Source organism: Rutilus rutilus, assembly GCF_951802725.1.
Source record: "Rutilus rutilus genome assembly, chromosome: 8".
Classification (NCBI taxonomy): Eukaryota; Metazoa; Chordata; class Actinopteri; order Cypriniformes; family Leuciscidae; genus Rutilus; species Rutilus rutilus.
The window spans coordinates 21,490,992-21,518,948 of NC_140222.1; the positions used below are offsets into that span (position 1 = coordinate 21,490,992).

General features: G+C 38.7%; 1 protein-coding gene across 2 annotated transcripts; it reads left to right on the plus strand.

Annotated features, from left to right (window-relative positions):
• On the plus strand, positions 1-27,957 carry ccdc71 (coiled-coil domain containing 71). Of its 2 annotated transcripts, XM_084415906.1 has the most exons (3): positions 1-101; positions 25,255-26,252; positions 27,534-27,957. In XM_084415906.1, the coding sequence occupies exons 2-3, from the start codon at positions 25,296-25,298 to the stop codon at positions 27,570-27,572; spliced, it is 996 nt and encodes a 331-aa protein (XP_084272032.1). In that variant the 5' UTR covers positions 1-101; positions 25,255-25,295; the 3' UTR covers positions 27,573-27,957. The 2 variants fall into 2 exon arrangements, with proteins under 2 accessions (XP_084272032.1, XP_084272031.1); XM_084415905.1 differs by lacking the exon at positions 27,534-27,957 and having other exon boundaries at positions 25,255-27,427.

Genomic DNA, 27,957 nt, shown 5'->3' on the forward strand with positions numbered 1-27,957 from the left:
CCGAAACTCTCAGCCTCAGAAGCTCTGAGAGCCATTTTTGTTTCATGGCAGAGAGCACGGCAGCTCTCATTTCCATGCTCTCAGAAGGGACTCGGTAAAAGGTAAGACTCCTTATTTAAAATTATCTATTTATTTGGAGAAGGAAGCGTGGTGTTACAACAGTATGACATTTACTTCAAGCAGCTAGGTTTGCCATAAAGACTCCGTCTATGGCATATGCTCAACTACATTTTAGCCAGGATTTTTTCGTATTAGTTTTTCACAAGTAGACACCCAAAGTGGGGCTGAAAAACGTCTGTTGTTTATGAGACGTTTTTATTCAGCATAATTGCAAGGTAATATTAAACCGGTAAGTATTAGATCAATGTTTATCTCCCTTTTTCGCCAGATGAAGGTTCCTCTATTGTGTGTTGCATCGCCATTTGAAATGTTATTGAATGTAATTCTGAATTATTGACGTTTACTGATACAAACCCCGGGTTTCGCTGTATCATTTCGCCTCTTTAATATCATTCGATCTGTTTTAACGCTTTGGCTGCTTAGGAAGATAAATATAGCGAGTAAAGACCGGATCTGTGTATTTTCGAATGCGCTTGGTTACGTCAAACCTAGTGAAGTATCGCAGTTTAGGGGCGCTGTGCGAGCTAGCTACTAGACAGATGTGTCTGTATTCGTGCATGTGTTGTGAATTTAAATACAGACATAAATGTAAACTACAGATCCAATTACAAATAAGTCATAAAAGAAAAGGCATAATCTGTTTTCCAGTTAAACTGTGTAAATTGTTATAATTTGTGGGACCTGTTGCGATTTAGGCAAATTCATTTTCTAGTAAATAAAATAAATTTAGTAAAACTACAGATTTACAGTTTCTTTTCCATGTTTTGCACAATTAGAGACCAGTCATAACAGCATAACATATGTTGCGAAGACGTTAAAGAGCACAGTATAGCATTGTTTTAATTATTCTGAATAAACATCTGAGCTCTTTAAAAGAGCGCATCCACTTTCCGTAAAATTGTCAATTTTTACGGAAACCTTTTTAAGGTCTTTTAAAAGACTATTCATACAGTGTGCATTCTTTAATGTTATCTCTTTGTGAAATTGTCACACTGTGTAAGCAGTCGCTAGTGGGACATTTTTGACTGTTACGAAGCATCTCGCTCCATGAGCAATGTTAAGCACGGTATACTTAATTTTTTCGCTTTCTGCTCCGTCTTTCAAAGTATACTCCTTGGTCATGAGCGTAGAAAGACGCGTACACACTATATATTTAATATAGTTTTTAAGCACTCAAATCACTCGGAAATGTGCCATTGTACGCGTACCATCTGTGTGGACACAAAAATTGGGTTGCGCGTAGACTGTGTGTACGGATGTCCTCAGACCCAACTGATGACGAAATTACGTCGTGTGGACCGCCGCAGAAATCGGACGGCCGAAGTATACTTTGGGCTTTAAGCAGCATGGTGAACCAGTGTCAGTTTAAAACAAAGGACTGATCCCATGAAATTGGGGGTTGGGTAAGCATATATTAGGGATGTGTGCGACGACTAATTTCATTACCGTTTAACAGAAATTTTGCAACCGACTAGTCTAACCCCGCCTCCCGGAGATAGTCTGCAATCCATTTGAAATGGACTACTTAAAGGGATACTTCAGGATTTAGCATTAAGCTTTGTATTAGTAGAAAACCTGTAGTATTTTCAAATTACCGTGCTTTCCACCCTCATATCCCCCTGAGACGAGAGATTTATGTATTTTTTTTGTTAGGAAAAAATCCTCCGATGACGCAAAAATCGGCATTTTGCGTCATCGGAGGATTTTTTGGCCAGAGGCTAAAGACTACAGCCAGTAGTAGGGGCTGTCCCGCATGTTTTCAACCCGCCTATAGAGGGTAGGATCTCACTCACAGAATGTACACACAGTGTCAGCCATCTTTTTTTGGAAGCTAAGCTAGCAGGCTCTTGTTCTGTGGAGAAAGCTGAGTAGTAGGAGAAAGCAGAGTAGTAGGGGTTACCATCCTCTATTTCCCGGACATGTCCGGCCGTCGAGATCGTCCAAAATGTCCGGGATTCGGCTTTTGCTTTCTGCAGTCGCCATTCATTGTTTACATGCACACCTTTTGTTTCAATCTAACTGAATTCATTCCGATTGGTGAATCTGAATGTAGTGTTTACATGAACGCTAAACAAGTGATCGTTGATGTGCGTTTTAATATTGCTAAGAAAATTCCCACTCCTCCATGAGAGATACGAGACCGGCTCATCAGTAATCATGCCACCGGCCTTTCATCGTTCTCACACGGCCCTCAGTCTCGTCCTGCTCGCCACAGTAAACATAATGAATGGCAACTGTAGAACGCAAAAGCCGAATCCCGGACATTTTGGGCGATCTCGAAATCCCGTGTAGACTCGTCACAGAGACTCACTAGTAGCCTAGCCTTGTTGTTGTTTAACTGCGCGCTCTTACCGGTAGGCGTGGCTTGGGAGTGGCCTCCTTGGGCAGCGAAGCAAGTGCATTCTGGGAGTTGTTGTCTTTCATCCACATAAGCCAAAAATCTATTTTTTGCTTTTCTCAGTCTAGAAAGCTCCAAATTCAAAAATAATTTCACATTTCTTCTACATAAATGACCCATTTTAAATACACATTCATCTTTCCAGAGGTGAAGTATGCCTTTAATCTATGAGCAGTCAAGTCCCACACTGCACACTGAATGCCGATTTAAAAAAAAACTCAAGCCATCCTAGTGTATTACTTTCCATTTTTATCCAAACACAAAAATCGGAGTTATATTAAAAAAAATATCCTGGCTCAGGTTAGAGGTCACTCTTCCACCAGAACTAGACTCGCGTATTGCTTTTACTGGAAGCCAGTGATTATAGCGCTTTCAGGGAACAATATATCCCAGTGTGCATCGCAATGACATTGGCTAAAGAGTGTGTAGCATAGTGTTGTTAAAAATATCGCTATTTCAGTATCGATATCTGAAACTGTTCCAATACTCCTTTTCTGCACTATCGATACACCGATACCAGCTGCATGTTCTCACTCTTTTCTCTCCGACGGCGATGCACACCCTCTCCTCTCCCTCACTCGTCTCATTCACTCTGGTTGAATAGTGCTTGTTGCGCATAATTTTAGTCATTCCTGCAGGTTTGGCGCACACACCAAAAGCGCATGCACCACTGATCTAAGTAGTAGAGATGCACCGATTATTTTCACATAATCGGCCATGACCGGCGACCGGCCGGTCAGTCTGACATATGCCGATTTTATGCCGGTCAAATGCACTTGGGCGCCGCATGAGTAACATTGCGCAACATCAGCATCACACGTGCACATGTAGGAAACCTCGTGAATTACGGCCGTTTCTCACCGCAAGTGTGAGCGTCGCGTATTGTTTTTTTGGCGTGCATGTTAATCAATGAGTGCATTCACACTAGGAGCGGGGGTTTCGGCACCGAGACTATTTTTGCTGCGCTGCTCACGCACAATTAAAGTGAAAGCACACTTTTGATGGACAAAATAAATATGATTTCATATTTGTGTCTAGTGTGTTTTAACATGAACTGGAGTAGGCTATGTCAGAAAAGAAAATGAAGGTCTACTCAAAAATATTTATAGAAAATTTACCCATTTAAACTTGTTTATATTATTCAGTTTCCCAATCCTTTCCCTGCACTTGCTCTATTTCCCCGAGCTTACCTCTCTGCGCCATGTACAAGCGTTGACAGTGAGTGCTTGTTTAGCCTGGCTGGACATGTGGCAGATGAGAGAAGAAATTGATATTGAATGTGAAAAGAAAGAAATGGTTCTTCCATAACACTGCACTGTGAATTTCCCACACCAGGAGTAATTTATATAGTTCTATATTAGCATTATCTGTTAAAAAAAAATTCTATGTTCTATGCAAAATGTCCTATTAAACAAAAGATAGAAAATATATATTTGTGTGTGCTGTAAAGTGGCTAGAAAAAATTTAATCGGAATCGGCTAAAATCGGTATCGGCAGGTCAAACTCAATGAAAAATCGGAAATCGGAATCGGCCTAGAAAATTGTAGTCGGTGCATCTCTACTAAGTAGCGCTCTCAAACAGCACACGAGTACCAAACTGACTTCTTTTTCATGGCTTATTACGATTAAACAATCAAAAGTCTTGCAGAGTATTCAGGTAAATACAGTTCGTTTTGGAATGTAAATAGTTGAGAAAACGCATGTTGTGTAACAATATATTGGATCCATGCCTAAGCTCTTAAAGTGACAGCAGCCTAACAATCCTGCTGTCGTCTGTCATGTTAGTCAAAGAACAAAAGACAAAAAGAAAATCACTCGCTGCTCTTGTTTGAATAACTTTTGTAACTTTAATTGTAAGCATTAATCTGTATTTAAAGGTGCTCTAAGCGATGTTGGGTGACGTCACTTCTTGTTGACGTTTGAAGTATTGTCAAACAAAATGGAGGCTAGCTCGACCCTCCTCATCCCGTCCCCTCCCCCTCCCTTCCGTGCTTCCTGAAACAGGCTTTTCCGATGTAAATTCGGGACTTCGCGTGTTCCTAGAACACCTAGGACCTTTTCCCTATTCTTTGCTATTTGTTCATCGGAACGTCATCTCTTTGGTGGTGTGTTGGCCATATCAAAATTCAAGAGAATTAGGGATGTCAATTTTCACAAATTCTCATGATCGATCGTCATTTAAATTAACAATCAATTAATCGATTAATCGTTAGCCGTAATTAGGGTTGTAACGGTATGAGATTTTCACGGTATGATAATCGTCTCAGAAAATATCACGGTTTCATGATATACGGTATTAAACAATCATTATTATTATTTTAATCATCTGCTACAATGGCTCTTAAATGAATGAAAACAGATAAGGTTTTTTGGTTGAACATATGGTTTATTAAAACAAACTTTTTTGTATGAGTCTACCTTTTGAAAAAATAAGAAATAAAAAATAAAATGTCTAATCAATTGAATTCATAAAACCTTAACTTATTTTTATTCTTAATTTATTAATTATTATTTCAGATAATTATAAGATAGTAGAGTCTTATAAAATGTATTTCCTCAGAAATTCTGGGTAACTTGTCTGATATAATTTGTCTGGATTCTATGATTTAATACAAATATATTATTGAAAATGCAATCAGATGAAATGTAACAACTTTTGTTTGTCTGGATAGGTTTACTAAATTAAAACAGACAAAAAACTATTTCTTAATGTTTAAATAAACTTTATTATTGTTGTTGTTATAACTAAGCTATATTCTATTGTACAATAGTAACATTTCTTTAAGCTAAATCGAACTTTTATTTTGACAGGTTGTACTAAACACCTATGAGTTTCAGTCAGAGTGTATTTGATGATGATTCTTTTAAATAAAAGCAGAGCAGCTCTGGATATGTTCATGTGTTCACGTCCTCATATGAGTGAGACAGCAGACGCTTTAAACACCATGAGCGTCAGCGTCACACATACTTGAGTATGTACTAGGCGAAATGGCGCTGCTCATTCACACAGAACAAGCAGAATATAGTTTTACAGTATAGCATTGTTTTCCGCTGTATATTAATAGACACACTCATAGCGATTTGGATTAATTTACCATTTAGAAATTTAAATATGTTCGACATTTTTGCCTCCTTTTGCAGCCACTCTTCGTCCATATTTCTGGACACAACTGACCTGTTGAAGTTTCCGAATGCCTTCCTACAGTTGCTTAATAAAAGCGGGCTTTCCACACAAACAAACGTACATGTCTCATTAGTATGAGAAAAAAAAAAAACTGATTTTAACTGTCGGTCTCGGGTCGAGCTCGGACATATCTTTATGCCTGTCGGACTCGGGTCGGGTTCGGTTACTGCTCCGACAGAAAAATTCCCGATCAGCACTCTAAACTGGATATCCATCTTCGAGGAAAATCCCGCGTTCGTTTTTCAGATGACAAAAGTATACTTGTTTTCGGCGGGGGAAAACGAGATTAGAATTCGCAGCCTCTGTCTGCTGCACATGTATTGGGTGGAGTCTAAGCAGTCAAGTGAAAAGAAGTTGCATATGCGCAGATGAGATCTGGTTTAATTATTTATTTATTTTTTCAAAACCGTGGATTAGCAAATGTTTACGATATGATAATCGTACATGCCAATATCGTGATAAATCGCCATACCGGTATACCGTTACAACCCTAGCCGTAATACTGCCATATGCGTCTACTGCAGTGGCTATGGCCAACAGCATGACAGGGTCTGCAAATGCTGCTAAAAACGCTATGTTCCTCACCAAATCAATAATGGTTATAAATATAAATAAAGGGCTAGTAGGATTGTAAAAATGTTTTATGTGATTGCTAATTAAATTAATTATTCAAACTATATACAACGTGTCACCAACGCCTCGTATGCGCTTAGAATGTGTGACAGTTGTGGACGCGCTCTTCCTGGAACAACTGCACGCGCTGAATGAATCTGCTACCGTTAAACTGGAGCACCTTGCTAGCACATTATTTATCTAAAAGAAATGCATCCTATATGAGATTAATCAGATATATTCAAAATAAACATAATATTACAAATTATATCTGCACAAAATGACGCAAATTCATGCACAAGTGAACTTGAACTATTACGTGCCATTCATTCAGAACTACTCATGTTGTGGACGCGCTTTTCCTGGAGCAACGCGACACGGCAACTAAACCCAAATAATTCACAATGTTTTATTACAATATTGTTCTCTTTATAATGTTATGTATTACAGTCCCAATAGTCATTATTAGTCGTGCACTGCCGTTTGAGCTGCACGCGCTGAAGCTGACGCTTTACTACAGAGTTCATTCTTAACCAAATGCATCCAATGCGAGATAAATCCGATATAGATAGGCTAGGCATACACAAAATAAACAGTATTACAACTTACATTTGCACAAAACAAAAGGCTGCGATTGCAGACGCAAACTTCTTGTCATGATGGTGTAAAATGGTCCCAAACATAACTCCGGCACACTCGCTTTACATGTTTCGCGGTTGAGCAGCACGCACGCGCATGAAGACCTGCTTAATCGATGATCGATAAGTTGTATCGATTAAATGTATTATCGACAATTAATCGATCGTCGATTAATCGTTGACATCCCTAAAGAGAATATAATTCTAACGTTAGTCGTTGTCGTTGACTAGGGGTGTCGAAATTAATCGTTTCTACGATGCAGACGAGGACGATTCGGTATCGGTTCAGTAATAAACCATAACCGATTATAATGTTCTGACGCTTTTCTGACGTCATTTGTCGCGGTGGCATACAATGGCAGAGGGAGGTGAGACGCGAGTGCGAGAAAATAAAAAATGCTCCAACTATTTTAACTACTTTTGGGCACATTTCAGCTTTTATGAACAACCTGGTAAGCACGACATGCAAAAGACACGCGCTGTGTGCGCTCATGTCATGCACAAATAGAATATGCAGGAGGTAATACCACTAACTTGATAAACCACGTTAGCCGTTTTCACCCCGAGCTGTTAACGCCTGGCAGAGTCTGACTGCTTTAGAGTAAGCGGATGAGCTCCAACGTCACCCGAATCCGCGGCCTAAAACAAATCATCCACCCGCCCCAATAATTTTCTCTGATTTAAGTATCCGCACCCGATGGTCAAATTACAATTATTCTGTGTTACGCGTGATTATAATTTATAAATGGGTGATCGTCACCTTCAACAGCGGACTCTGCGACGGTTGATGCACGCATCTTTAATGGTAACATAATACACTGATAAATAGCGCTGCTTTTAAATGAACATTTCTTTAAAGGAGAACTCGGCAACTCTAGCGAACTCTAGTCACTTCTTCGCTGATTTTCCCTTTTGTCGTCGCATGTTTTCCCCACGAGCTCCCCCTACAGCTGTGGGGCGTATATTTCACAACACGGTCGTAAAAATCTCACTTGCGGCGGCCTCCTCCCCCTCTCTACCGCTGCTCGTGTGCGTTTGTTTTGATCGGAGCAAGCCAACTGTATCGTGTGGAGCTATGTCTACTGAGGTGGGTAATCTGGTAATACATCATACATGCGTGTGTTTATGTCGAATTGCCGTAAAGCAATTTGTGTTTCGCGCTCGTTCTCGTTCTCGCTTCTCACGAGACTTCCAATTTCTATCTTGCCGGGACGGTAGTCCCCAAGTTGCAAGGTTGGTTTTCCGCCTGGGAACGCTGGGGGGAGCGGGGAAAGTCACCAATATCACCAGAACAGGTTGTTTAACCATCCAAATGATTTCTAGACAGTTTTATTAAGTTCAAAAAGTTACCAAGTTCTGCTTTAAAACAAAATTTATTTGACAGATTTTCCTTTTCTTAATAACATAAACAAGCTTTACTCCCTTGAAACTTAATTTGGAATGTCACTGTTTCTGTCACTGCGACTTCCCGAACAGGCGAGCACACGCGCACACACATCACTTTTGAAGTAAAATTGAAAATTTAGGATGCAGTGCGTCGTGATGCATCGTGATATTGAATTGAACTGAATCGATGACATGACAATCGTAATCGAACCTAACCATGAGACCAGTTGTAGGTTCACACCCCTATCATTGACTAGGACATCAATCTTCTAGCTAACTTCCCTCTTCATGCTTCTCTCTCCTCCACTCCCCACACCCCCCCCTTCATGTCCACGCACACTAACCCCCCAACCCCCACCCCCAAATCATTCTCGTCGGTTATTGGCTGGAACACTGTTTATGTTTCGTGGTCCAGGCTAGGCCAGTTTGTTTTTGTTGCCATTTGTGGAGCCTGGGCTGTCTACACAGACCGAGTTTTTTTACAGTGTGTTCAGGGGACAGGCAGCTAGCGGATAGTGAGGAGATGTTTGCTGTATGTGACAAAAAAAATGTCGGCCTAACAAACGCGTGACACCGCTTAGAGCACCTTCAATTTTTACAGTGAAAACTATCCAGTTATTTTACACTTGATAACTTTCACTTCTGTAGTATTTCTTCTCATTTTTATCTTCCATCGTATTTATGTGTGCTATTATTGGCAATTTGTTCCTATTTTATTACTGACTGTTGTCTTTTTTTTGTAAATGTAAGCTAGTTCAACGATTCAAATAAAGCCTCCCTGTGCTGTGTGCAAGCTAAACAAAATTACCCAAATTATTAAAAAAAATCTAAATAACAAATGATCTGTATGGCGGTATATGGCAGTTTACCCCGTGGTATCAAATGTTATTGAGTATAGGCCTAGATATTTTTCAAGGTATCGTATCAAAGTTGGAAATTCCTGCATCGTGACAACCGTAGTGTAGCATTCTGTTCCACATATTGTGCATGAACATTAGTTCAACATCTTTAAATGTGTGAATTTATGAACGTGCTCAATACATTTGTTTATTAAATGGTATGAAAATATCTGCTGAACAGCATTCTGTTTGTTTTTGAGGTATTTTGCAGGTTAGCAAACCTTTTATAAATTACTTCTGGGTGAAAGTGTAAACATCGAATACCATGTAGCCTACTTTTATGATATGGGTTCTAGTGTTATTTTTCAATGCACAACGGATTAAGTTAGATCGTATGCAATGCAAATGTCGTGTAGTCTCTTCAATGCACAACGAAGTTTGTTCTTGTATGCAATGCAATGCAAAAGCTCATATGTTATGTCTCATCTCTTCAACGCACTAGGGAATAAGTTAGATATTGTATGCAATGAAATGAAACAGAGCATGTTTGTGTAGGCCTACAACATTTTTAAAGAGACCAGAAATATACTTTACGTTGACAGGATTGTTTGGCTAAACATATTGCAAGTGTGTGGTCCGGTTTAAAACCTAAAAAGCACTGTTGTTGATGTGGTGGTATGAAATCCTGTACATAAGGGCCGATAGATTAAAACTTACCAAATTTTATTTTTCAGATAACTAGTTGCATGATAGTTGATGCTAGTTGATAACTAGCATGCTTCTTTTCATACGGTTGTTCCACCCTGACAATAATAAACCCGAAAGAGAAAATTGACTGAAGAAAGCACTCTTAGCGCTAATGTCTGCTGTAACACCCCTAGTGGTATTGCTGGAATAGGTCATTCTTGTGCTACTGACATATTTCAGAATCTAAAAATGTGCTCAAAGCAACAACTAAAATGAATAGATAGAAAGCGTTTGCATACTTTCTAGTTTCCTGAAGCGTTTAGTTCCAACACTAATAAAATACAGCTGCTTCTAATGTGCAGCAAATCTTGAAGACTTTAATTACGGTAGTGTTTTCAGGTGTGTTTGATTAGGGTTGGAGCAAAACCCAATAGGACAATGACCTTCAGGACCGGATTTCTATAGCCCTGATTCATCAGGCAATTCACAAACTTATTCACCACAAAAAAATTTTTGATTAGAAACAATGCATTCCTATGAAGCTATTCAGACCCACGATGAAGCTTTGGTTGATGAAAGACTACAGTATGATTATTTTACAGATTAACAAAAACCTCACTGATTAGTAAATTCTAGCTATTTATTCGTTCTCATAACCTGATAGTTCACTTGTGCCAAAAGACATCTATTTGATTTGTGCATTTGCATTTGTAAAATGTCATTTTAGAGTGTTGGTTATCTACAATAGTGATTTCACCAAATATCAGTTGTAAGCTTAATTTACATTTGAAAATCGAATGGATTAGGTGAAAACGACTGTCTTTGAGCTAGTACTACATTGGTTATTTACACCTAAAATTAACATCTGACTCTGGTGGACGAGGCGACATACAAGTGTAAACGAGATCCAAAACATTTTGTGATCTGATCAAACATGGCAGAAACATCTTTAACTTCATTTACATAAACTTTTGAGAATGAGAGGGGTCCAAAGAGGCCATTGAGTGGTCCCAATCACACCAGGTGCAAAGAAATCTATTGTTTTTGTTTTTTTACTGAAGTGCAAAGAAAACAGACCAACCAATGGGATATGAACTAGCGAAGAACTGATGGATCCGCCACCAATATTTATTGGCCAATTTTAGATCCATTTAAAATGGTTTGATTTATTAATTAACTCAACTGTGAAGGCACTGAGTTGTATAATGTCTGTTGCATATTCCAACGTTTTTCTCTGGGTAAAATAACTGACGACTCGTTTCCACTGTACGGTACAGTTCGGGTCGGTAAACTATAAATCGGCTAGCGTTTCCACTGTCAACAGTACCCTTACTTGATAGGCGTGGTGTAGCCTATGCCGGAAAGAAGCGATCGGCGTAATTTTCGCGCGAAAACATAAGCAACATAAGCAGGAGCAACAACAACAACAACAATGAATGACATACAGCAGATCTTGTTCTTGCTTCTCGGTACGTTTGTCACAAGAAGCCAAGCACCGACATTAGACGTTTCTCAATACCAAGTACGGAAATTTCAGACTTGCGAAGTCCGACTCAGGAGAAAGACTCCTGAGGATGCGAGTCCGGTAATTCTACAAATGGAACAGCGCGTTCTTGAAAGCGTCACTCAGCTCGCTCTGCTACTCCGGTTATCTCTGTGTATAATTTAGGCAACAATAAAACGAAATGTTATAAAACGCCACACTGCCTCTTTTCGTTTTCATTTAAAGAAATCTTAAACATTATAGCCACACAAATGTGGTTCAGGCAACGCGTATTGATTATATTCACTGCATGTAACGTTAGCCTATTTATAACAAAACGAAATATATAACACAACCCTGCCTCTTTTCGTTTAAATATAATATAGAAATATTAAACATTTTAATATGGTCCAGGCAATGTGCATTGTATTAAACAGATGTTGCAGTAAACATTACAGTGATCATCTTCACTGTAATAAAATTAATAACTCAACCCAGTCTCTTTTTGTTCAATTTCAGTTTTATCAATATTAGCCATTATAAAAGTATAAGTAAAAGGTACAAGCTATACAATAAGAAATAAAGCGAACAATTCAGTCAAACATACAAAGTCAGCGGTCTAACCTTACACCGGTAAAGTTAAATAGCTTAAATATATAAAGCATATAAAATATATAAAACTTCACTTAGCCCTCAGCCAAAACGATTGGCCAGGGAACAAATTATAGATTCACGAGACCAAATATCGCCCGTTAGATATACAAGACGAATTATATCTCATGTTTAACCACTACTGAGATGTCAGCGGCAAACGTCAGAACGACTAGCCGAGGAAAGGCTGTTCCAGGCGGGGTACATGAGCGCCGAGCGCCCGGTGATCGCCTGGATCTCACAACCTGGATCAAATTTTCATAAATCTTTATAAATAAACCACAGATTTGAGCTTTAAACAACTACGTTCTCATCTGAAAAACTCTTAAAACTACATTTCGTGACACAATAACAGTAGTATTATATTTCAACTGTATATTAAAATATGGCGCTTCTTGTGTTGTCATTCCTCTTGTAGCACGCGCAAGTGATGATACTCTGTCAACCAATCAAAGTTCTGCAGTGAGTCTAGCTCCACCCTTTAGTACCGTACCACTGTGCTAGGTACCCCAACGGAAGGGTACCGAAAAAGTGGTACGGTACGGTTTGGCATTTTGGTACCATTCACAACTTTTGACAGTGGAAACGGAAATAATTGCGTACTGGACTGTACCGTACCGCTCAGTGGAAACGAGCCATAAATGCTTACTAAAACAAAATTAAATCTGTACAAAATAGAGCAGGGCTCAACAATAAGGACTGACTAGAAAATCAGTCATATTGGGACATATAATCCACCAGCGTGAACGTCACTCGTAACTATTTTTTTAACCTTGCGAATTTAAATATTCAAGAGCAGGAAGATGCGAAAGAGAACTCAATTCTACTCGCGGTGTCAAGTTTTGTGTGCGCACATCCAAAATGGGGCCCGGAAAGCCGTGTTTTAGACAGTGCGCAAATACTGAATTGATTTCTTTCACTTTTAATTCACACAAAATTGTATTCATAGGCTATACCTGTCTTGGCAAGTATCCTTGGAAACTCAGTCGGATGTGTCCTAAATGAACGTAAACAGTTGAGAAAAAATGCTTGTGTACCAGCATATTGGATTCATGCAGCGTAGTATTCCTGCTGTGTTAAATGTTAAACAACAAAAGAAAAAAAAATCATTCACTCTTCTTGACTAAATGACTAAACGTTAGTTGTCAAGAAGCTTAGTCGACCCAAATTGTATTAGTCGCAGAAAAAAACCCCCAGCAAAGTCACGCTGTCCGTGAGGGTCAGATCATTAATAGTGGTTCTTTGTGGTAATTACAGTATGCCGGGCAGGAAATCCAAACGTTCGCCTATAATCCATCAACCTCAAATATGGCTTATCATTTGAAACATGTAGGCTAAGTAGCAACTTTACATGTCTGCTTGTGCATTTTGAAAGGTGCATTTCTCTCTAAAGGCGTGTTCAGTAGGCTACTGCTGAGAAGGCTATAAATGACATACCCAAAATAAAAAGGTTGCTGCTCATAAGTCATTCTGAATAGACACATAACCAACATATATTTAGAAAGCCAACACAGGTCAAGACTCAGAATTACTCCGATTGTTATTAATATGGAGATATACAAGCTAAAATATTACGAATATAATTTTTGAATGTGTAAAAGTATTTGGTGGATGTGGTATAACAACTTATAACCACAATTAAAGTAAAGTAAAGCCACAAGTCTGCTCATGCTTCATTTCAAATCTGAGGATTATATCTCTGAAACTATACATTTTATGAAGCATTTTATAAGACCATGTCATGTGAGTTTTTAGAGAAGGCTGATGAGATGCTAATCAAATATTTTATTGCCGTGTAAATAGAGGTCGACCATACCGGTTTTGCCGATATATCGGTACCGATAGTTGATTGGTGGAACTAGGCTATCGTTTATTGGCAAAAATCCACACCGATAGTTTTTCCGGGTTGCGTCCGTTGCAGGAGCGGCTGAGAAGGGTGCGCTGTCATTACACAGAGAGCGCTGAGAAAAGACTGCAGCCTTTATACAGAGTGAGAGCGGCCTGTAGAGGCAAAATAACAAACTATCACTGGCTGAGTTGTTTATTGTAACATGTAGGAATGTCACGATACCAAAATTCCAGTAGTCGGTACCGATACCATTTAAAAAAATGTACGATTCTCGGTACCAATTTCGGTATTTTTCAATTTTATTTAACTATTTGAAAAAAATATATTAAATTAAATTCAATGACTTTATTATTTATGACGCCAATCATAAGTAAATATAAGCATTGAAGGCTACATGCTGTTTAAACGTATATTGCTTATAAAAAGATCAAGTGAAAAATCTTTTTTTCATCCTTCTATGGATTCCATTCATGTTCTATTGTTCTTACTCGACGAACCTTTCACACCTCTGCCGGTGTGAGACTTAATCTGCATTATTCTTTTGTTTACGTATTCAGCCATTATTAGCCTTTATTCTGCCATTACATGGCTTGCCCATATTCACCAGTTTCATCCCACTATAGATTAATCCACCTATTATCTGAAGTCTTTCTAGAAAACAAAACAAAAATCATATTCTTGGGACCTTATGTGAATTATTTTAACAAATGAATTATGAAATGGAATAGCTCCTGGTGCAACAGGTGCATTAGAGCTACAATTAGTATCAAGCTACATAACACAATTTAAAAGATTAATATTACACTTTATCAACTCACTTTAAACCACGATTGAGTGTTCGTATTAACTTCTGATCGCGATCTAATGTGGATTTTAGTCACATAATGGTTTTGAAATATGTTATATTTAGCATTTTTTGTGGAGATTGTTGTTGCAAATTCAAAGTCTTCAGGACGGGTCTCAAAGAAATCTCTCAAGAGTCAAAGTTCCAGGTCTCAGAAGAATTAACTTTATTGACAAGCAACAAAGTGAGATGCAGCAGCCCGTTCTCATCCCAAGGCGTCATATACTGACGCTTTTGACATTTCGTCTACATCGAACGCACATGGCACCCTTTAGCGTCAATATGAGACGCAGATAGAAATGGGCCAGAAGGTGCCTCCTAGCGGTCTAACCCTAACCCTACACCAGACCTAAACCTACCCATAACCAAACAAAGCTCTGTGTGTGTCATATTGACGCTAAAGGGTGCCATGTGCGTTCGATGTAGACGAAATGTCAAAAGCGTCAGTATATGACGCCCTAGGATGAGAATGCGTTGGTTCATCTGACTTGCAATAGTCGAGCTTCAGGTCTTAGGCTATACCTTTTCTTATCACTAGGTAGCCAACCAGCTATCTTTTTTCTCGTTACCGTTAGAATCATCTTTCCTGGAGACATCACTTTATTGGTGGAAAAATCTTTGGCCACACCCATTTTTTTTACAAAATATCTCAGGTAACATGATTCTCTGCACCTGCAGTGTCCAGTGCCATCCATCATCTTAATTAATATGTTTTTGAGTACCATCTTGTATCAACCCCCTATACACATCTTCTCTCTGAGCTTATTAGGGACTTTTCCATCCTCACAGACCCTTTGACCTGGTTTAACCTGGTTTCTGTCTGAGACATAGCAATACAGAACTTTACACGAGGCAAGGGAAAATCTCCAACACACATTGCTATACTTGCTTGTGCTTGTATACTGTAAACATTCTTTATTCATATGAAAATACCCTAAATCGCATGAAAATCACACACAAAACCATATTTGATTGTAATCGTGTGTTCATTAGCTTCTTGTTTTACGTGTAGAAATGTTTAATTGGGTTTGTTCTTCACGGAGTCCTGAATGAGGAAGTCTACCAGAATCCAGAAAGGTGCGAATTATGGCCTCATAAGATGATTTACGGCTCCAGATCGAATAAGCGCTCCGAGTCAGAACTGACGCAAAACTCGTTTAGCTCTTCAGGTTGCACAGTTCAGTGGGAAATGAATAGAAAGTATATTCTTTATGACAAAATATTTTGCAAACATAATATAACAGAATAAATCAATATTTCTTCAAATGTGTGTTGATATTTTATAAAAAAAAAATAAAAAAAATCCAGATTGATTATTTTGCACTCCTGACATAAATTAGGAGATTAATGTCACTGCAACCTAGTTTTATCATAAACAGTGGTCAAATATCGAAGCTGGAGTGAGAGTGTGATGTTTTAAAGTGCAGTGAATGTTGAACAACTGGGGCCGTCTGCGATCTTTATACGTAAAGGGGTTAGTGACAAAAGTTCAAATAAGAGAGCAAGTGACGCATATCGGTGTCAGAATTAGCCAATAGTTCTTTGTTTAAAACGGTATCAAGCCTATCGGTGCATCCCTAGTATGAACCTTTTTCCTGAGTCACTGCTACTGCGCAGTCCAGCATCTTGGTGGCAGCCATTTTGTAATTGGACTGCTATTGTCTTTGTACCCTTTTCCCACCCAAATATTACTTGCTTTTCTCTTTGGAAATTGCGTAATGTATATTTATATAACAATACCTTTTGTTATATTATTCTTGCATAAAAAAAGTGCAATTTGTTTGTACAGTAAAATATTAAGTTTGTGCTTGTAGATATTTGTAACATTGTTCTACTCTCAATCGCAAATTATATCTTCTTTTAGAATGCATCAAAACATCTGGCTTTATCTGCTTCTTATCACTGTTTCTATTGTAGAGCTATTTGACTGTTGAATCTCCATCTCAGTCAACAGGCCAGCTAAAGATGTTCAGGAGTGAATCCGGTCTTTATTTTAGATGTGGATTTATTTTAACCTTTGTAAATGGCTCCCTATTGTCTGTAACTCATTAAATGTGGTCTTGTCCGAGCACTTTACCCTGCAATTTTCAGTATGGAGCGGGTCATTCGGTTTGGTGCGCACACTGGGCTCAACGCTAAGGATTTTTTTCTACTGGCCCGGTCAGGCCTATAAAACAAGCCTAGTATTGTTCTCGTTATTTTTGATACATGTAGCCACAATAAATAAGGTGATGACACCGAAAGCAACTAGATTAACTCATTTAAACAGCAAGTAATAAAATGGGAACAAATAATCAAAAAATTACGAGCAATAGCACAAATACAACAGAACACACTTTTCAGGTTTTTCATGTAGGTTTAAAAACAGGAGATTTTCAGGTGGGGAAATTGTAATCTAATGTACTATATAACTATAGATCAACCTTTATTAAAGTTAATCTGAAGAGCAGTTAAAGATGCATAAATAATGTTTTGAAATGTTGAAAATCTAAAACGTTAAACTGTTATTTGAAATTATTTAAAAAATGAAAAGATACTTTAAATGTGTGATTAAAACCGCCAGGAGGTGGCAGCAAGTCAACTGCTAATGAGTGAGTCATTGAGATTCAACCGATTCACTCAAATGGCTAATTCATTCGTTAAGGAAGCATTTTACTGTCTTAATGAGCGAGTCATTGAATCATTGATTCAGCTGATTTGTTCGAAAAGCTGATTCATTCAGTAAAGATACATCGTTGTGTGTTGCTCAGAAGCAAAAAAGTGCTGTGGAGTAGGGCTGAACGATACATCGAATTTTCATCGTCATCGCGATATGAACTCGCACGATGAACACATCGCAACAGACAGCCTGACACGATGAATAAATGCCTGGTTCAGATTACAAGATTTTTGTGTCTGTTAAGATAGTCACGGTGTCAGATTACACGATTTTGACTACTAAAATCTTGTCGTGTGTGGACAAGAAACATGTCAGACTACACGTTGCTTTCCGACCAGTCATCGCGTGCCGTCACACGCACACATTCACTCGCAAACATTCACTCGCACGCACACACACACACACACTCACTCACTGTTGTTCGCACACTCACTCTTGCTCACTTACTCAACCCGTCATGGAGGACCGTTAAAAAATTAAACATGCTAGTCTTTCTGTCGTGATGTCATGAAGCATCGCAGACGCGACGTAGGTTGTCGCTAGGGCTGCAACAAACGATTATTTTGATAATCGATTAATCTAACGATTATTAGAACGATTAATCGACTATTCATCGATTATTTCGCCGACTAATCAGTACGTTTGGAACGATTATTCAGCCTTTTCAATTAGTTAAAACACGGAGTTATACATATTCTAACTATAATATAAAAAAAGAAAATCACTTCAGCTTTTGAAATGGTTGTTTTAATGAACTTTGAGCAACTAAACAGGTCATTCTCTTTAAGTTTTCAGATTTCTGTCCAACTCAAATCACACACAAATGCTCTCTAAGGATTGTTTAAATATTCTGGTCTCTTTCAATAGAAAAAAAATAAACAAAAAAAAATATCAGCTGCATTACAGACACACTTAAACTGCAAACAATTATTATAAGAATCTTTTTTTTTTTTTTTTTAAATTGATATGACAATTGAGCTGAGCTGACAGAGACATTCTCATTCACCTTTTAATTTACAGTATAAAAAATTAACTGACATATATTCTTCATAACTTCTCCTTTTGTAAGTCTTCATGAATATGTAACAAAATACAGGCAAGGGATAATACTGTAATAACGTTACCTAATAGAGCTACAATAATAAAAACAGCCCCGACTCCTAAGCTCGATCAAGCTTTATTCTATGCAAAAATGAATCATCACATTACTGTAATTATATTATTATTGTTAATATTATTGCTATTATTAGTAGTATTGCATTCTCTAAAAAGAGATTTACTGCTAGTTATTTAGCTTCAGCTGGAGAATATTCACCTCTCACCGGCTCGTCTCGTGCCGGGTTTTTCCTCTTTAAGTGTTTTAACATGCATGTTGTGCTCCCGTGAAAAGCAAGTTCCGCCTTGCATGTATTGCATACGACAGCATTCTTGGTTTGCAGTTTTGTGAAACTTTACACACCTTATATTACTAGTTCGGATTCGTTTGCACTCCGTCATAATTTGCGCTGTGTTTTCTTCTACCGCAATAGCATTTGTAACGGCTGCATTACACTCTAGCGCTACAGCGCCGTAGCGGTCAAATCGCGATATTGCAGGCCCTTACATTAGGTCACGTGGGATCAAACGACTACTCGACAACAAAGATATTTGTCGACAATTTTTTATTGTCGACGTAGTCGACAATGTCGACTAATCGTTTCAGCCCTAGTTGTCGCCCACTATGACACACTATACGAGATGAAACGATCGAATCTTGCGTCCTGACGCCCGTTGTCGTTTACGGATCCCCACGACACCCTACCTCAAACGGATCGTGCCAAAATAGCGCTAAAATCGTGTAATCTGAACCAGGCAGGTAATAAACATTTGACCTATCACGCAAAGAACCTATTAAAGCACTAAGACATGGGAACATATAGCTAACATTCACATTTGAATATTTATCGCAAGTCATCGCAATATTAAACAATGTTATCGCACATCGCAGCTTTTCCTCATATCGTGCAGCCCTACTGTGGACTTTGTTTGGAACTATTTTCTTTGTCGGAATAGAGCGAAACAGGCGATTTGATGTCTAAAATGTAAGTTAATATTAACTTGTTTATTAAACTGTACGTTGTGTAAAATCAATGTCACAGTTAGGGCTGAAACGATAAGTCAACATTGTTGACAATAAAAAATTGTCGACAAATATCTTTGTTGTTGAGTAGTCGTTTGATCTCACGTGACCTAATGTAAGGGCCTGCAATATCGCGATTTGACCGCTATGGCGCTAGAGTGTAATGCAGCCCTTACAAATGCTATTACGGTAGAAGAAAACACTTTCCTTTTACACGAGTGCAAATGTATCTGAACTAGCAAGGTGTGGTAAAGTTTCACAAAACTTCAAACCAAGAATGCTGTCGTGTGCAATACATGCAAGGCGGAACTTGCTTTTCACGGGAGCACAACATGCATGTTGGAGCACTTAAAGAGGAAACACCCCGGCACAAGAGGAGCCGGTGAGAGGTGAATGTTCTCCAGCTGGAGCTAAACAACTAGTAGTAGCCTAAATCTCTTTATTAGAGAATGCAATACTACTAATAATAGTAATAATATTAACAATAATAATATAAAATACAGTAATATGATTTATTTTGCGTAGAATAAAGCTTGATCGAGCTTATAATAATTGTTTGCAGGTTAAACCTGTAAGGCAGCTTATTCATTTTTGTTTATTTTTTTCTATTGAAAGAGAACAGAATATTTAAACAATGCTTAGAGAGCATTTGTGTGTGATTTGAGTTGGACAGAAATCTGAAAACTTAAAGGGAATGACCTGTTTAGTTGGCTCAAAGTTCATTGAAACAACCATTTCAAAAGCTTTGTTTTTTATATTGTAGTTAGAATATGTATAGCTCAGTGTTTTAACTAATTGAAAAAGCTGAATAATCGTTCCAAACTTACTGATTAGTCGACTAAATAATCGACGATTAGTCGATTAATCGTTAGATTAATCGATTATCAAAATAATAGTTTGTTGTAGCCCTAGTCACAGTTGTAATCATGCTGATATTTGGAGAAAAACGGCGCTCTTTAACTATACTAAATGATATAAATATATATATGACATACAGGGGAATTTTTGCCCCTTATCTTGAATCTGGGGGCATTCTAGAAGCATTTTAATTGACTAAATCACGCCGTCAAAGCATACACTCTGTGCACACGTGCTAGTCTAATCTACCAGACTAGCTAGGCCTACATCACGTAGTATAGCCTATGCGTGCACAGTACACTCAATAGGTCTGTTTTTATAATGAGAGGGACATACTCGATAATGTCAGACCGTCTTAATATTGAGTTCTAGGCTATATTACTCTTCAAGATTGTCTTTGTGCTTTGGAGTGTCTTGTAATTCTTGTAAGACTCAATCAAGAGAAGAATCGACAAATAGCACCGACAGATGCCAACAAACACGGACAATCACCAGATTACAGTATGTTACTTTAATCCACGTGACATTCCACGACCTGACAAGGGCCGATTCTGCATGTTCAGTCGATGAAAACAAGCTCTGACAGACGCTAGTTTCTGTCACCGTCTATCTGTTCAGTGTGAATTGGCCTTATGACTCTTTTCTTGTCTGTAAAAACATGTAAATTAAGATATTTTTGTGATGTTAACCAAGTTTGGTAGAGTTGATGACTGTTGGTCGTTGGTCCGGTGTTTTGTCACCCTAGTGGCTAGGGCTGCACGATTAATCGCAATAAAATCGCACACGATTTGGCAAAGGCTGCGATTATTTTGTGCGCAGCTTGTCAGTGGAGAGTGGCTGATTGCTAGTAAATACTGCCCCATTTGAATGCCAGAGGGCGCTCTCACGCAAACACGCTAAATATGCCCCGCCGCAGAAGTACAATAATGCGCATCATTCCAGGAAATCCCTATCGCTGTAGCTGAATAAACAATAGAGTGAACCTACTTTGACGCTTGTTGTTTTTTCAAATGCACGTTATAAGTGACTCAAACTCAGTGCTTTAAGATGGAGCAGCGTTTACTGAGCCGTACATCAATGACAAACTGCGCATAAAAAAATAATCGCAGCCTTTGCGATTTTAAAATCGCGATAAGCCATCTCGATTTAAGTGCGATTACATGTAAATTGCGATTAATCGTGCAGCCCTACTAGTGGCCTAAATTAGAGTTCTCAACGGGCCTGAAAATTACAACCCGACCCGACCCGGCCCGTGGCTTTTAAAGCCCGGACCCGATCTATAACCCGACACATCAACATAATTATCTGCCCGAACCCGGGCCGCGGCCCGACGCGCGTCGGATTTTTTTTTTCTCATACATGTATTATCATGACCAGCAGACGGGAATTCAAACCAACCTTTAATGTTCACGCCTTTTAATAATACAAACAATACAAACAACTGAAACAAACTTTAAAATATCTAAATAGGCTGTAGTAGCGACGGTGAATTCACCTGCAGCAAGTTTACTTTTCACCAACTACATCTTCTTCTCCAGGCTAAAGGCGTGCACGCAGCGGCGTCAGGTCTGCCCCCGCCCCTCTCCGTGATGCGCTTGCACGCAGCAGCCAGACTTTCTTTACGTTGAACAGCAGCGATGATTAATAAATGTTTTTTTTTTTTCACTGAGCGGAAAAGATTAAGCCCGAGGTCCGACCCGAGTCATTTGATTATATTTTCGACCCGAACCCGCGGGTCCCGTCGGGTTTGTCGGGCCGACCCGACCCGTTGAGAACTCTAGCCTAAATGTCGATTTTTCTTTTTATTTATTTTTCTATGATAAAGTACTTTTGGTGATTGTAGGTATTGCGAATTCATTTCTTAACATTTATCAAGTATTTTCTATCCCAAATGCATTCCTTCTCCTTTATGATCATCAATCATCATGGACTTCATAATTATACTTGGGAAGCAATGTCACTTGGGATATTAAGACCTATTTTCATAGATTGCATCTGGATTTTTTTTACTTGTTTACACTTGAAACAAATGTAAAACATCGACCAGTTTTAACAGAAAACTAAGTTCTTTCTGCGCAAAGTTCAAAAACGTGAACTTGTGAGAACGCTGATGGCATGCACATGCGTATTACAAGTTCAGTCTATAGGTATGCGCGGTTTGAATATGTGCGCAGGCGTGTAGTCCTTCCCTACAAACCAACCCTCAACAAACTACCTGTCTGGCCTTAAAATTTATAATACAGAATTTGTATTGCTTCCACGCAGCCACGCAAACCGGAATTATCCCGACAACGCTTTATCTGTAGAGAGGTAAAGGGAGGGGAGGGAGGCCTTCACAGGGGAGAGACTAGTTGACACTTCAGGACTGCGCTGTCGTCGCATCCAGGCACAGGTCCTTCATCAGATCCGGCGGACTGCGGTAAACCTTGAGGAAATATAAAGATTGCCATATACTGTTGCCATAGCTTAATGAACCTTTTCTCTATTGCATAATTCCACCTAGCAGCACCAAGAAGACCATAGTGTCTCTTTTGTTTCGCCGTGTTTGAAAGCTCTGTACGGAAGAGCTTCTATGCTATTATTGGTCAACATCATGGAAATAAATTAAACCTGTTATTCTTTCTGTCTTGACACTGTAAAGCGTTGGTTGTCGTCCACTATGACACACTATTTAAGCAATTAATTATTGCGTTCAAATGCCCATTGTAGTTTACGAATCACCATTGACACCCTACGTGGAGTCCTAAGCAGATCGTGCCAAAATCAGGCTGATATTGTGTAGTCTGAACCCGGCATTAGTGGTTTTTTTATTGTTCTTATTTTTCACCATGCCCTGAGGTTTCAGGACAGTGCTCCTTTAGCTTTTTTTATTTATAGGAATACACCGTAGGGTTTGCATAGACTAGTTGACTTTAATGCTTTGCCATGACACTTTAAGCTTGACGTTGATTAGTCACTGGTCATGGCCTATAGAGGGCGCAACAGGATAAGAAATCTTTAGTCAACCAGTTAAAATGACAAATAAATGCATACTCTGAGAGCGCTCCACAAGACGCTTTCTAAAATAATGCAACTAGGCTGAACGATTTTGGAAACTAATCTAATTGGGTGTTTTTTTTGTTTTGTTTTTTAAATATAAGATGTGGTTTGTCCTGTCTTTTATATCCCTTAAGATATAACTGACTGTGTTTACATTAAATTTGCGTCAAAGCATTTTGAGATGAAAGTAGCTACATTTAACCACACAGTCACGCACAGCCGCATGAGCGAGCGCTCTTTACAAAGCGTAACTTTGCTTTTCATTTATTACTTAAAGCACACTTGAAGTACTTCGATACCACAGCAAAAACTGTTAGCCTAACTGATAGTTCAAACATTATTAAAGACAAGTGATCAGTCAGTAATAAAATAAGAACAAATACACAAATTACAAGCAGAGATTAATACTAAATACAAAGTCTAACAGTAGTATTCAGGTACAGAAATTAATAATTAGGCCTGAATGTAAAATAACACTATTTGTTCACTGTAGAAATTAAATATAGGTTCATCTTTGTTAAAGCTGTATTCTGTTGTTTTATTAACATTAATGACAGACAACTGCAGGAAATTAGACTTCACTTTAAGACCGAATGCTGACAAACATCCGGTTTCTTACTCAACTGTTCACTTATGACATAACCGAGAGAATACTTGTCGAGACGGGTATTTTGACATCATTTTGTGTGTACGTGTCTGTTCAAGTGCAAGGAAATGCAAGAGAGGAATCAATTCGGTGGTCGAGCACTATCTTGAAACGCTCTCTCTCTTTGCGTGCCCGCGCTTCAAGTGTGTGCGGCTGTGCCTGCAGATAACACGCGAGTCCCGATTTTCGCCTCTTCGTCCCCATTTAAATTAGTTTGAATGTGTAAATTGGCAAGACAAAAAATTTCCAAATGATAAACTTTCACTCTACGATGGTTAAACTGGGCAGTTAATCCGCAAATCGCATGCGTGCTGAACCGTGGGGCCTGGTCCGTATGGATTCACGGATCAACTGCGATCCATCCCCTAGCGGCCAAGTAGAATTAATTCTCACGCAATCGCTCTCTCACTAATGCATTCATATAAATGTAATCTTTACTGTGCTATGGAAGCATATAGGTAGCAATATTCAATTTGAAATGTAATATGCAAAATGGCAATGCAATATGTAAAATGGCAATGCGTTTCTGTATTTAAATGTACAATTTCCATTACATTTGTGCAACGTTTGGTGCAAAATGAAAATTCAGTTATATAATTTACAAGATTTAGTTATACAGTGATACAGTTACAAGAAATTTACATTTTTTCAATATGTCCAAACTGAAAACCAGGATGTTGTATCTAGTTGAGTCATGGTACTGTTTAGACCCAAAACAGCCAATGAAAAAACAGTGTTTTACCAAACTACATCAGTCTTGTTGGATGTTTTAGAGGGAGTAGTGTAACTCTAGGTCTACATCTTTAAAGATACAATCCTAACTAGTAACTTCTTGTCTGTTTGAAATGTCTGCTGATTTATGCTATGGCCAACCCAGTTGAACTTCTAGTGTTTTAATAAAACACACTTAATCTTTTATGTGCAGAAACTGTTAAACATTGTGTTGCTGTTTTACAGAAGAATGTCAACTGTTCTTTGTATGAGTAGCCCAACATATCAACATTGGCTTTACCAAAGCTGTGTGTTTGTGTCATGGAACTGCAGTTGGAATCAACTGAAAAAATTCCTTTTGAAAGCAGTCATGTATTTTTGCTGTCCATTTGGTGCTATTTTTTGCAGAATTTATACTTCACCTTTAAAATGTACACTACCTTTAAAAGTTCTTCATACTAGCTAGCTACTATAAACTGTAATTTGTATGTGCATTCATAAATCATCACCATATCCTTTTCGTATTCACAGACACCTGAAGTCCTTATGCATACCAGCTGTGAAGGTGCACCATGAATTTTGAAGAGCAGGGCATGGGGAGGGTAGTCCATTCCTGGGCCAGATTTGCCCCAGCTGGACACACTGCCCTCGAAGAGGCCCTAAGGGTCTTTAACCCCATGTCCAAGGATCTGTCGAACACTGAGAGACAAATGATGTCCTTTCTTCAAGAGCTGAGGAAAGAAGGAGCCAAGCCTGTGATTTTAAGGAGCAAAGATGTGTACGGATACACGTCTTGCACCACAGAGCCAATCTCTTCCAAGATTGGCAGCAAGGTTCAGAAGGTGCAGAAACCTTGCAAGAAGCGAGGACGGAAAGGTTTGAGCAAGACCAAGGATGTGAATTACTCGATGCTCAGTAGAGCAGCAAAGGACATTCTCCAAAACCAACCCAAGATCCTGCTTACCAATCTCTCGGTGGACCGTCTTAAGCAGAATGTTGCAACGGCAATGCTAGATAAACATTCTGTTCAAGCGCAGCAGTGCCTCAAGCTAACAAACATAAAGGGGTTGAGCGGAGGCCACACCGCAAGGTTGCAAATTCACTTTGGTGCTGATTCAAAAAGCGCACCCAGTTTTGCTGTGGGACGGCCGCCGGATCGCTCTGGAATTCCGTACTCTCCCACAGAAAATGGCAGTCAGACATCAAACGTAGTTGCCTTGGACAACAAACGCGTTTTGTCATGTCCGTTCAAAGTAGATGATGCCCTTATTGGAGACTCTGCCCCAGTAGTCTGTCAAAATGGGTTTGGTCTTAAAGATGGTAGCATTTATAAGAACATTGAAATGGTATCAGGTAAACCTGATGTGATGACCAGTGGTCTAGACAATGGTTCAGTGAGGAGACTCCATTTTCAAAGCTTCAACTGGTCCCAGTCGACACTCACCAATGGACAAGACGTTTCTAGACTGAATGGCAATGGTCTCGAGTGGAAGGTTATAAAAGTCGACGATTCTGTCACAGATGAGGAGGTGAGGAGGAAGGCACAGAAAATCTTGCAAGTTAACTTGTCACCTGTGATACAGATCCATCCCCTTCTTGACTCTGTATAGACTTTTGCTGGGGATTTGTTTTTGTTTCCTCTTTAGTTTCCTTGTTTTGCGGAGTTGCGTTTTTTTGGAAACAAACCCTAGGTTAACTCTGGATGGGAGCATTACAGTTACCTCCAAATTTTGCAATTATCGTCAAGTAGTTACTGACATCATAATCCAAAGATGGGATGCTTTTTTTCCTGCTCTCACAGTATTTTGTTTCCCTGACACATCCCAACCTACTTTTTGTTTTTTTGTATTTTTTATCTAACTTCTGAAGGATTGGACTGATGAACAAACCCTTATTTATGACTATGCAGTTCCCAGAATGCTCCTTTTGTTGGAATATTGTGGGCATGGACTGCTGTCTTACTGGATCATGGGAACAGACTGAATTTGTAGAGTGATTTATTACATGCTACTGCTTGAAAAGATAATGATAGCCCAAACCAAGTTGGTCTTTATGGTTTTCTACATCCTTCGATCCTGTTGATGTCAATGTTGCCCAGTTTTTTTTTGACATCACCAGTTTTGTAATGTGTTAGTCTGCCGGCATAGACTGCATATATTTTTGTTTAGATTCTAACATGTTCAATTTGGGGGCACTTTTTTGAAGATTAATTTAATTTCAGGGCAAAATAAATGGCCTTATTCTTTGAGAAGAGTGAAAAATAACTGAATCTTTGTACTCTTTCCTTCTCAATGTACTTGTTTCATTCTGAAATCCACTACTCATAAATTCCTAATTTTTTTCTTTAAATGTGCCAACCCTGGTATTTCATTTCTTTTAAAGTTTTGTTGGTGCCATGAACACAAGGAATTGAAAGAATAAAACAAATTTGCTTCATTTTCTGAGTTCTCAGCATCCTGTCGAGCAGTGGACTTGCCTGTCCATTGATTGAACGTACCTCAAACACTTGAATAGGATTATGTTGTTGTCCTTAATCCTGTAGTTGATTCTGTATATCTTTCATTCCATACATCCAGGAGTTGGTTGGTCCATGTTTCTGTTTGTTAAATTGTTGCCATCTTGATTGCCTTCTACACATTTAACCAGATTCTGAAAATGATAAACTGATCTTCAATATGGTGGTCTTGATCCAGCACTAATTAAGGTGACTTCTAATGGTAGTATCTTATCGGAGAAGGCAAAATGCATTCAGGTTGTCCATTAAGTCTTGCTCAAGATATTTTATTAATGTCAATTTTCTGTCTCACCAGGTTTCATTTGTTGAGGATGTTCATGATTTATGTGCATAGAGCAAGGCACAACAGGATGGAAATTTGCTTCTTATGCACAAGAGGAGGAAGAGATACGTGAGATTGAAGTTAGCATTCAGCAACGCCCTAAGGCCTTTGGTTTATAAAGTTTTTTTTTTTCCCAAGCTAAAGTAGATTATGGCAATGCAGCAGTGTATTGGTGCCACAAGGCAATCGTTTAGAATTTGTTCGAGATTTAAGTTGTGAGTTAACCAACATTAAAAATCTTTCATCCACGGTGCAAAATACAAGCAGAATTTATTTTCCTGTTTTTCAGTTTTTATTTCCATCCAGTTGAATCTGTGACACTCAAAAGCTGTAAATGTCAGTGTTGTATCTTTAGTTACTGTTATCGAGTTGTGAATTAAAATATGTTTGAGAAATG

Coding starts and splice junctions, on each gene's coding strand:
- ccdc71 (XM_084415905.1), top strand. CDS start 25,296: ATGAATTTTGAAGAGCAGGGCATGGGGAGGGTAGTCCATTCCTGGGCC.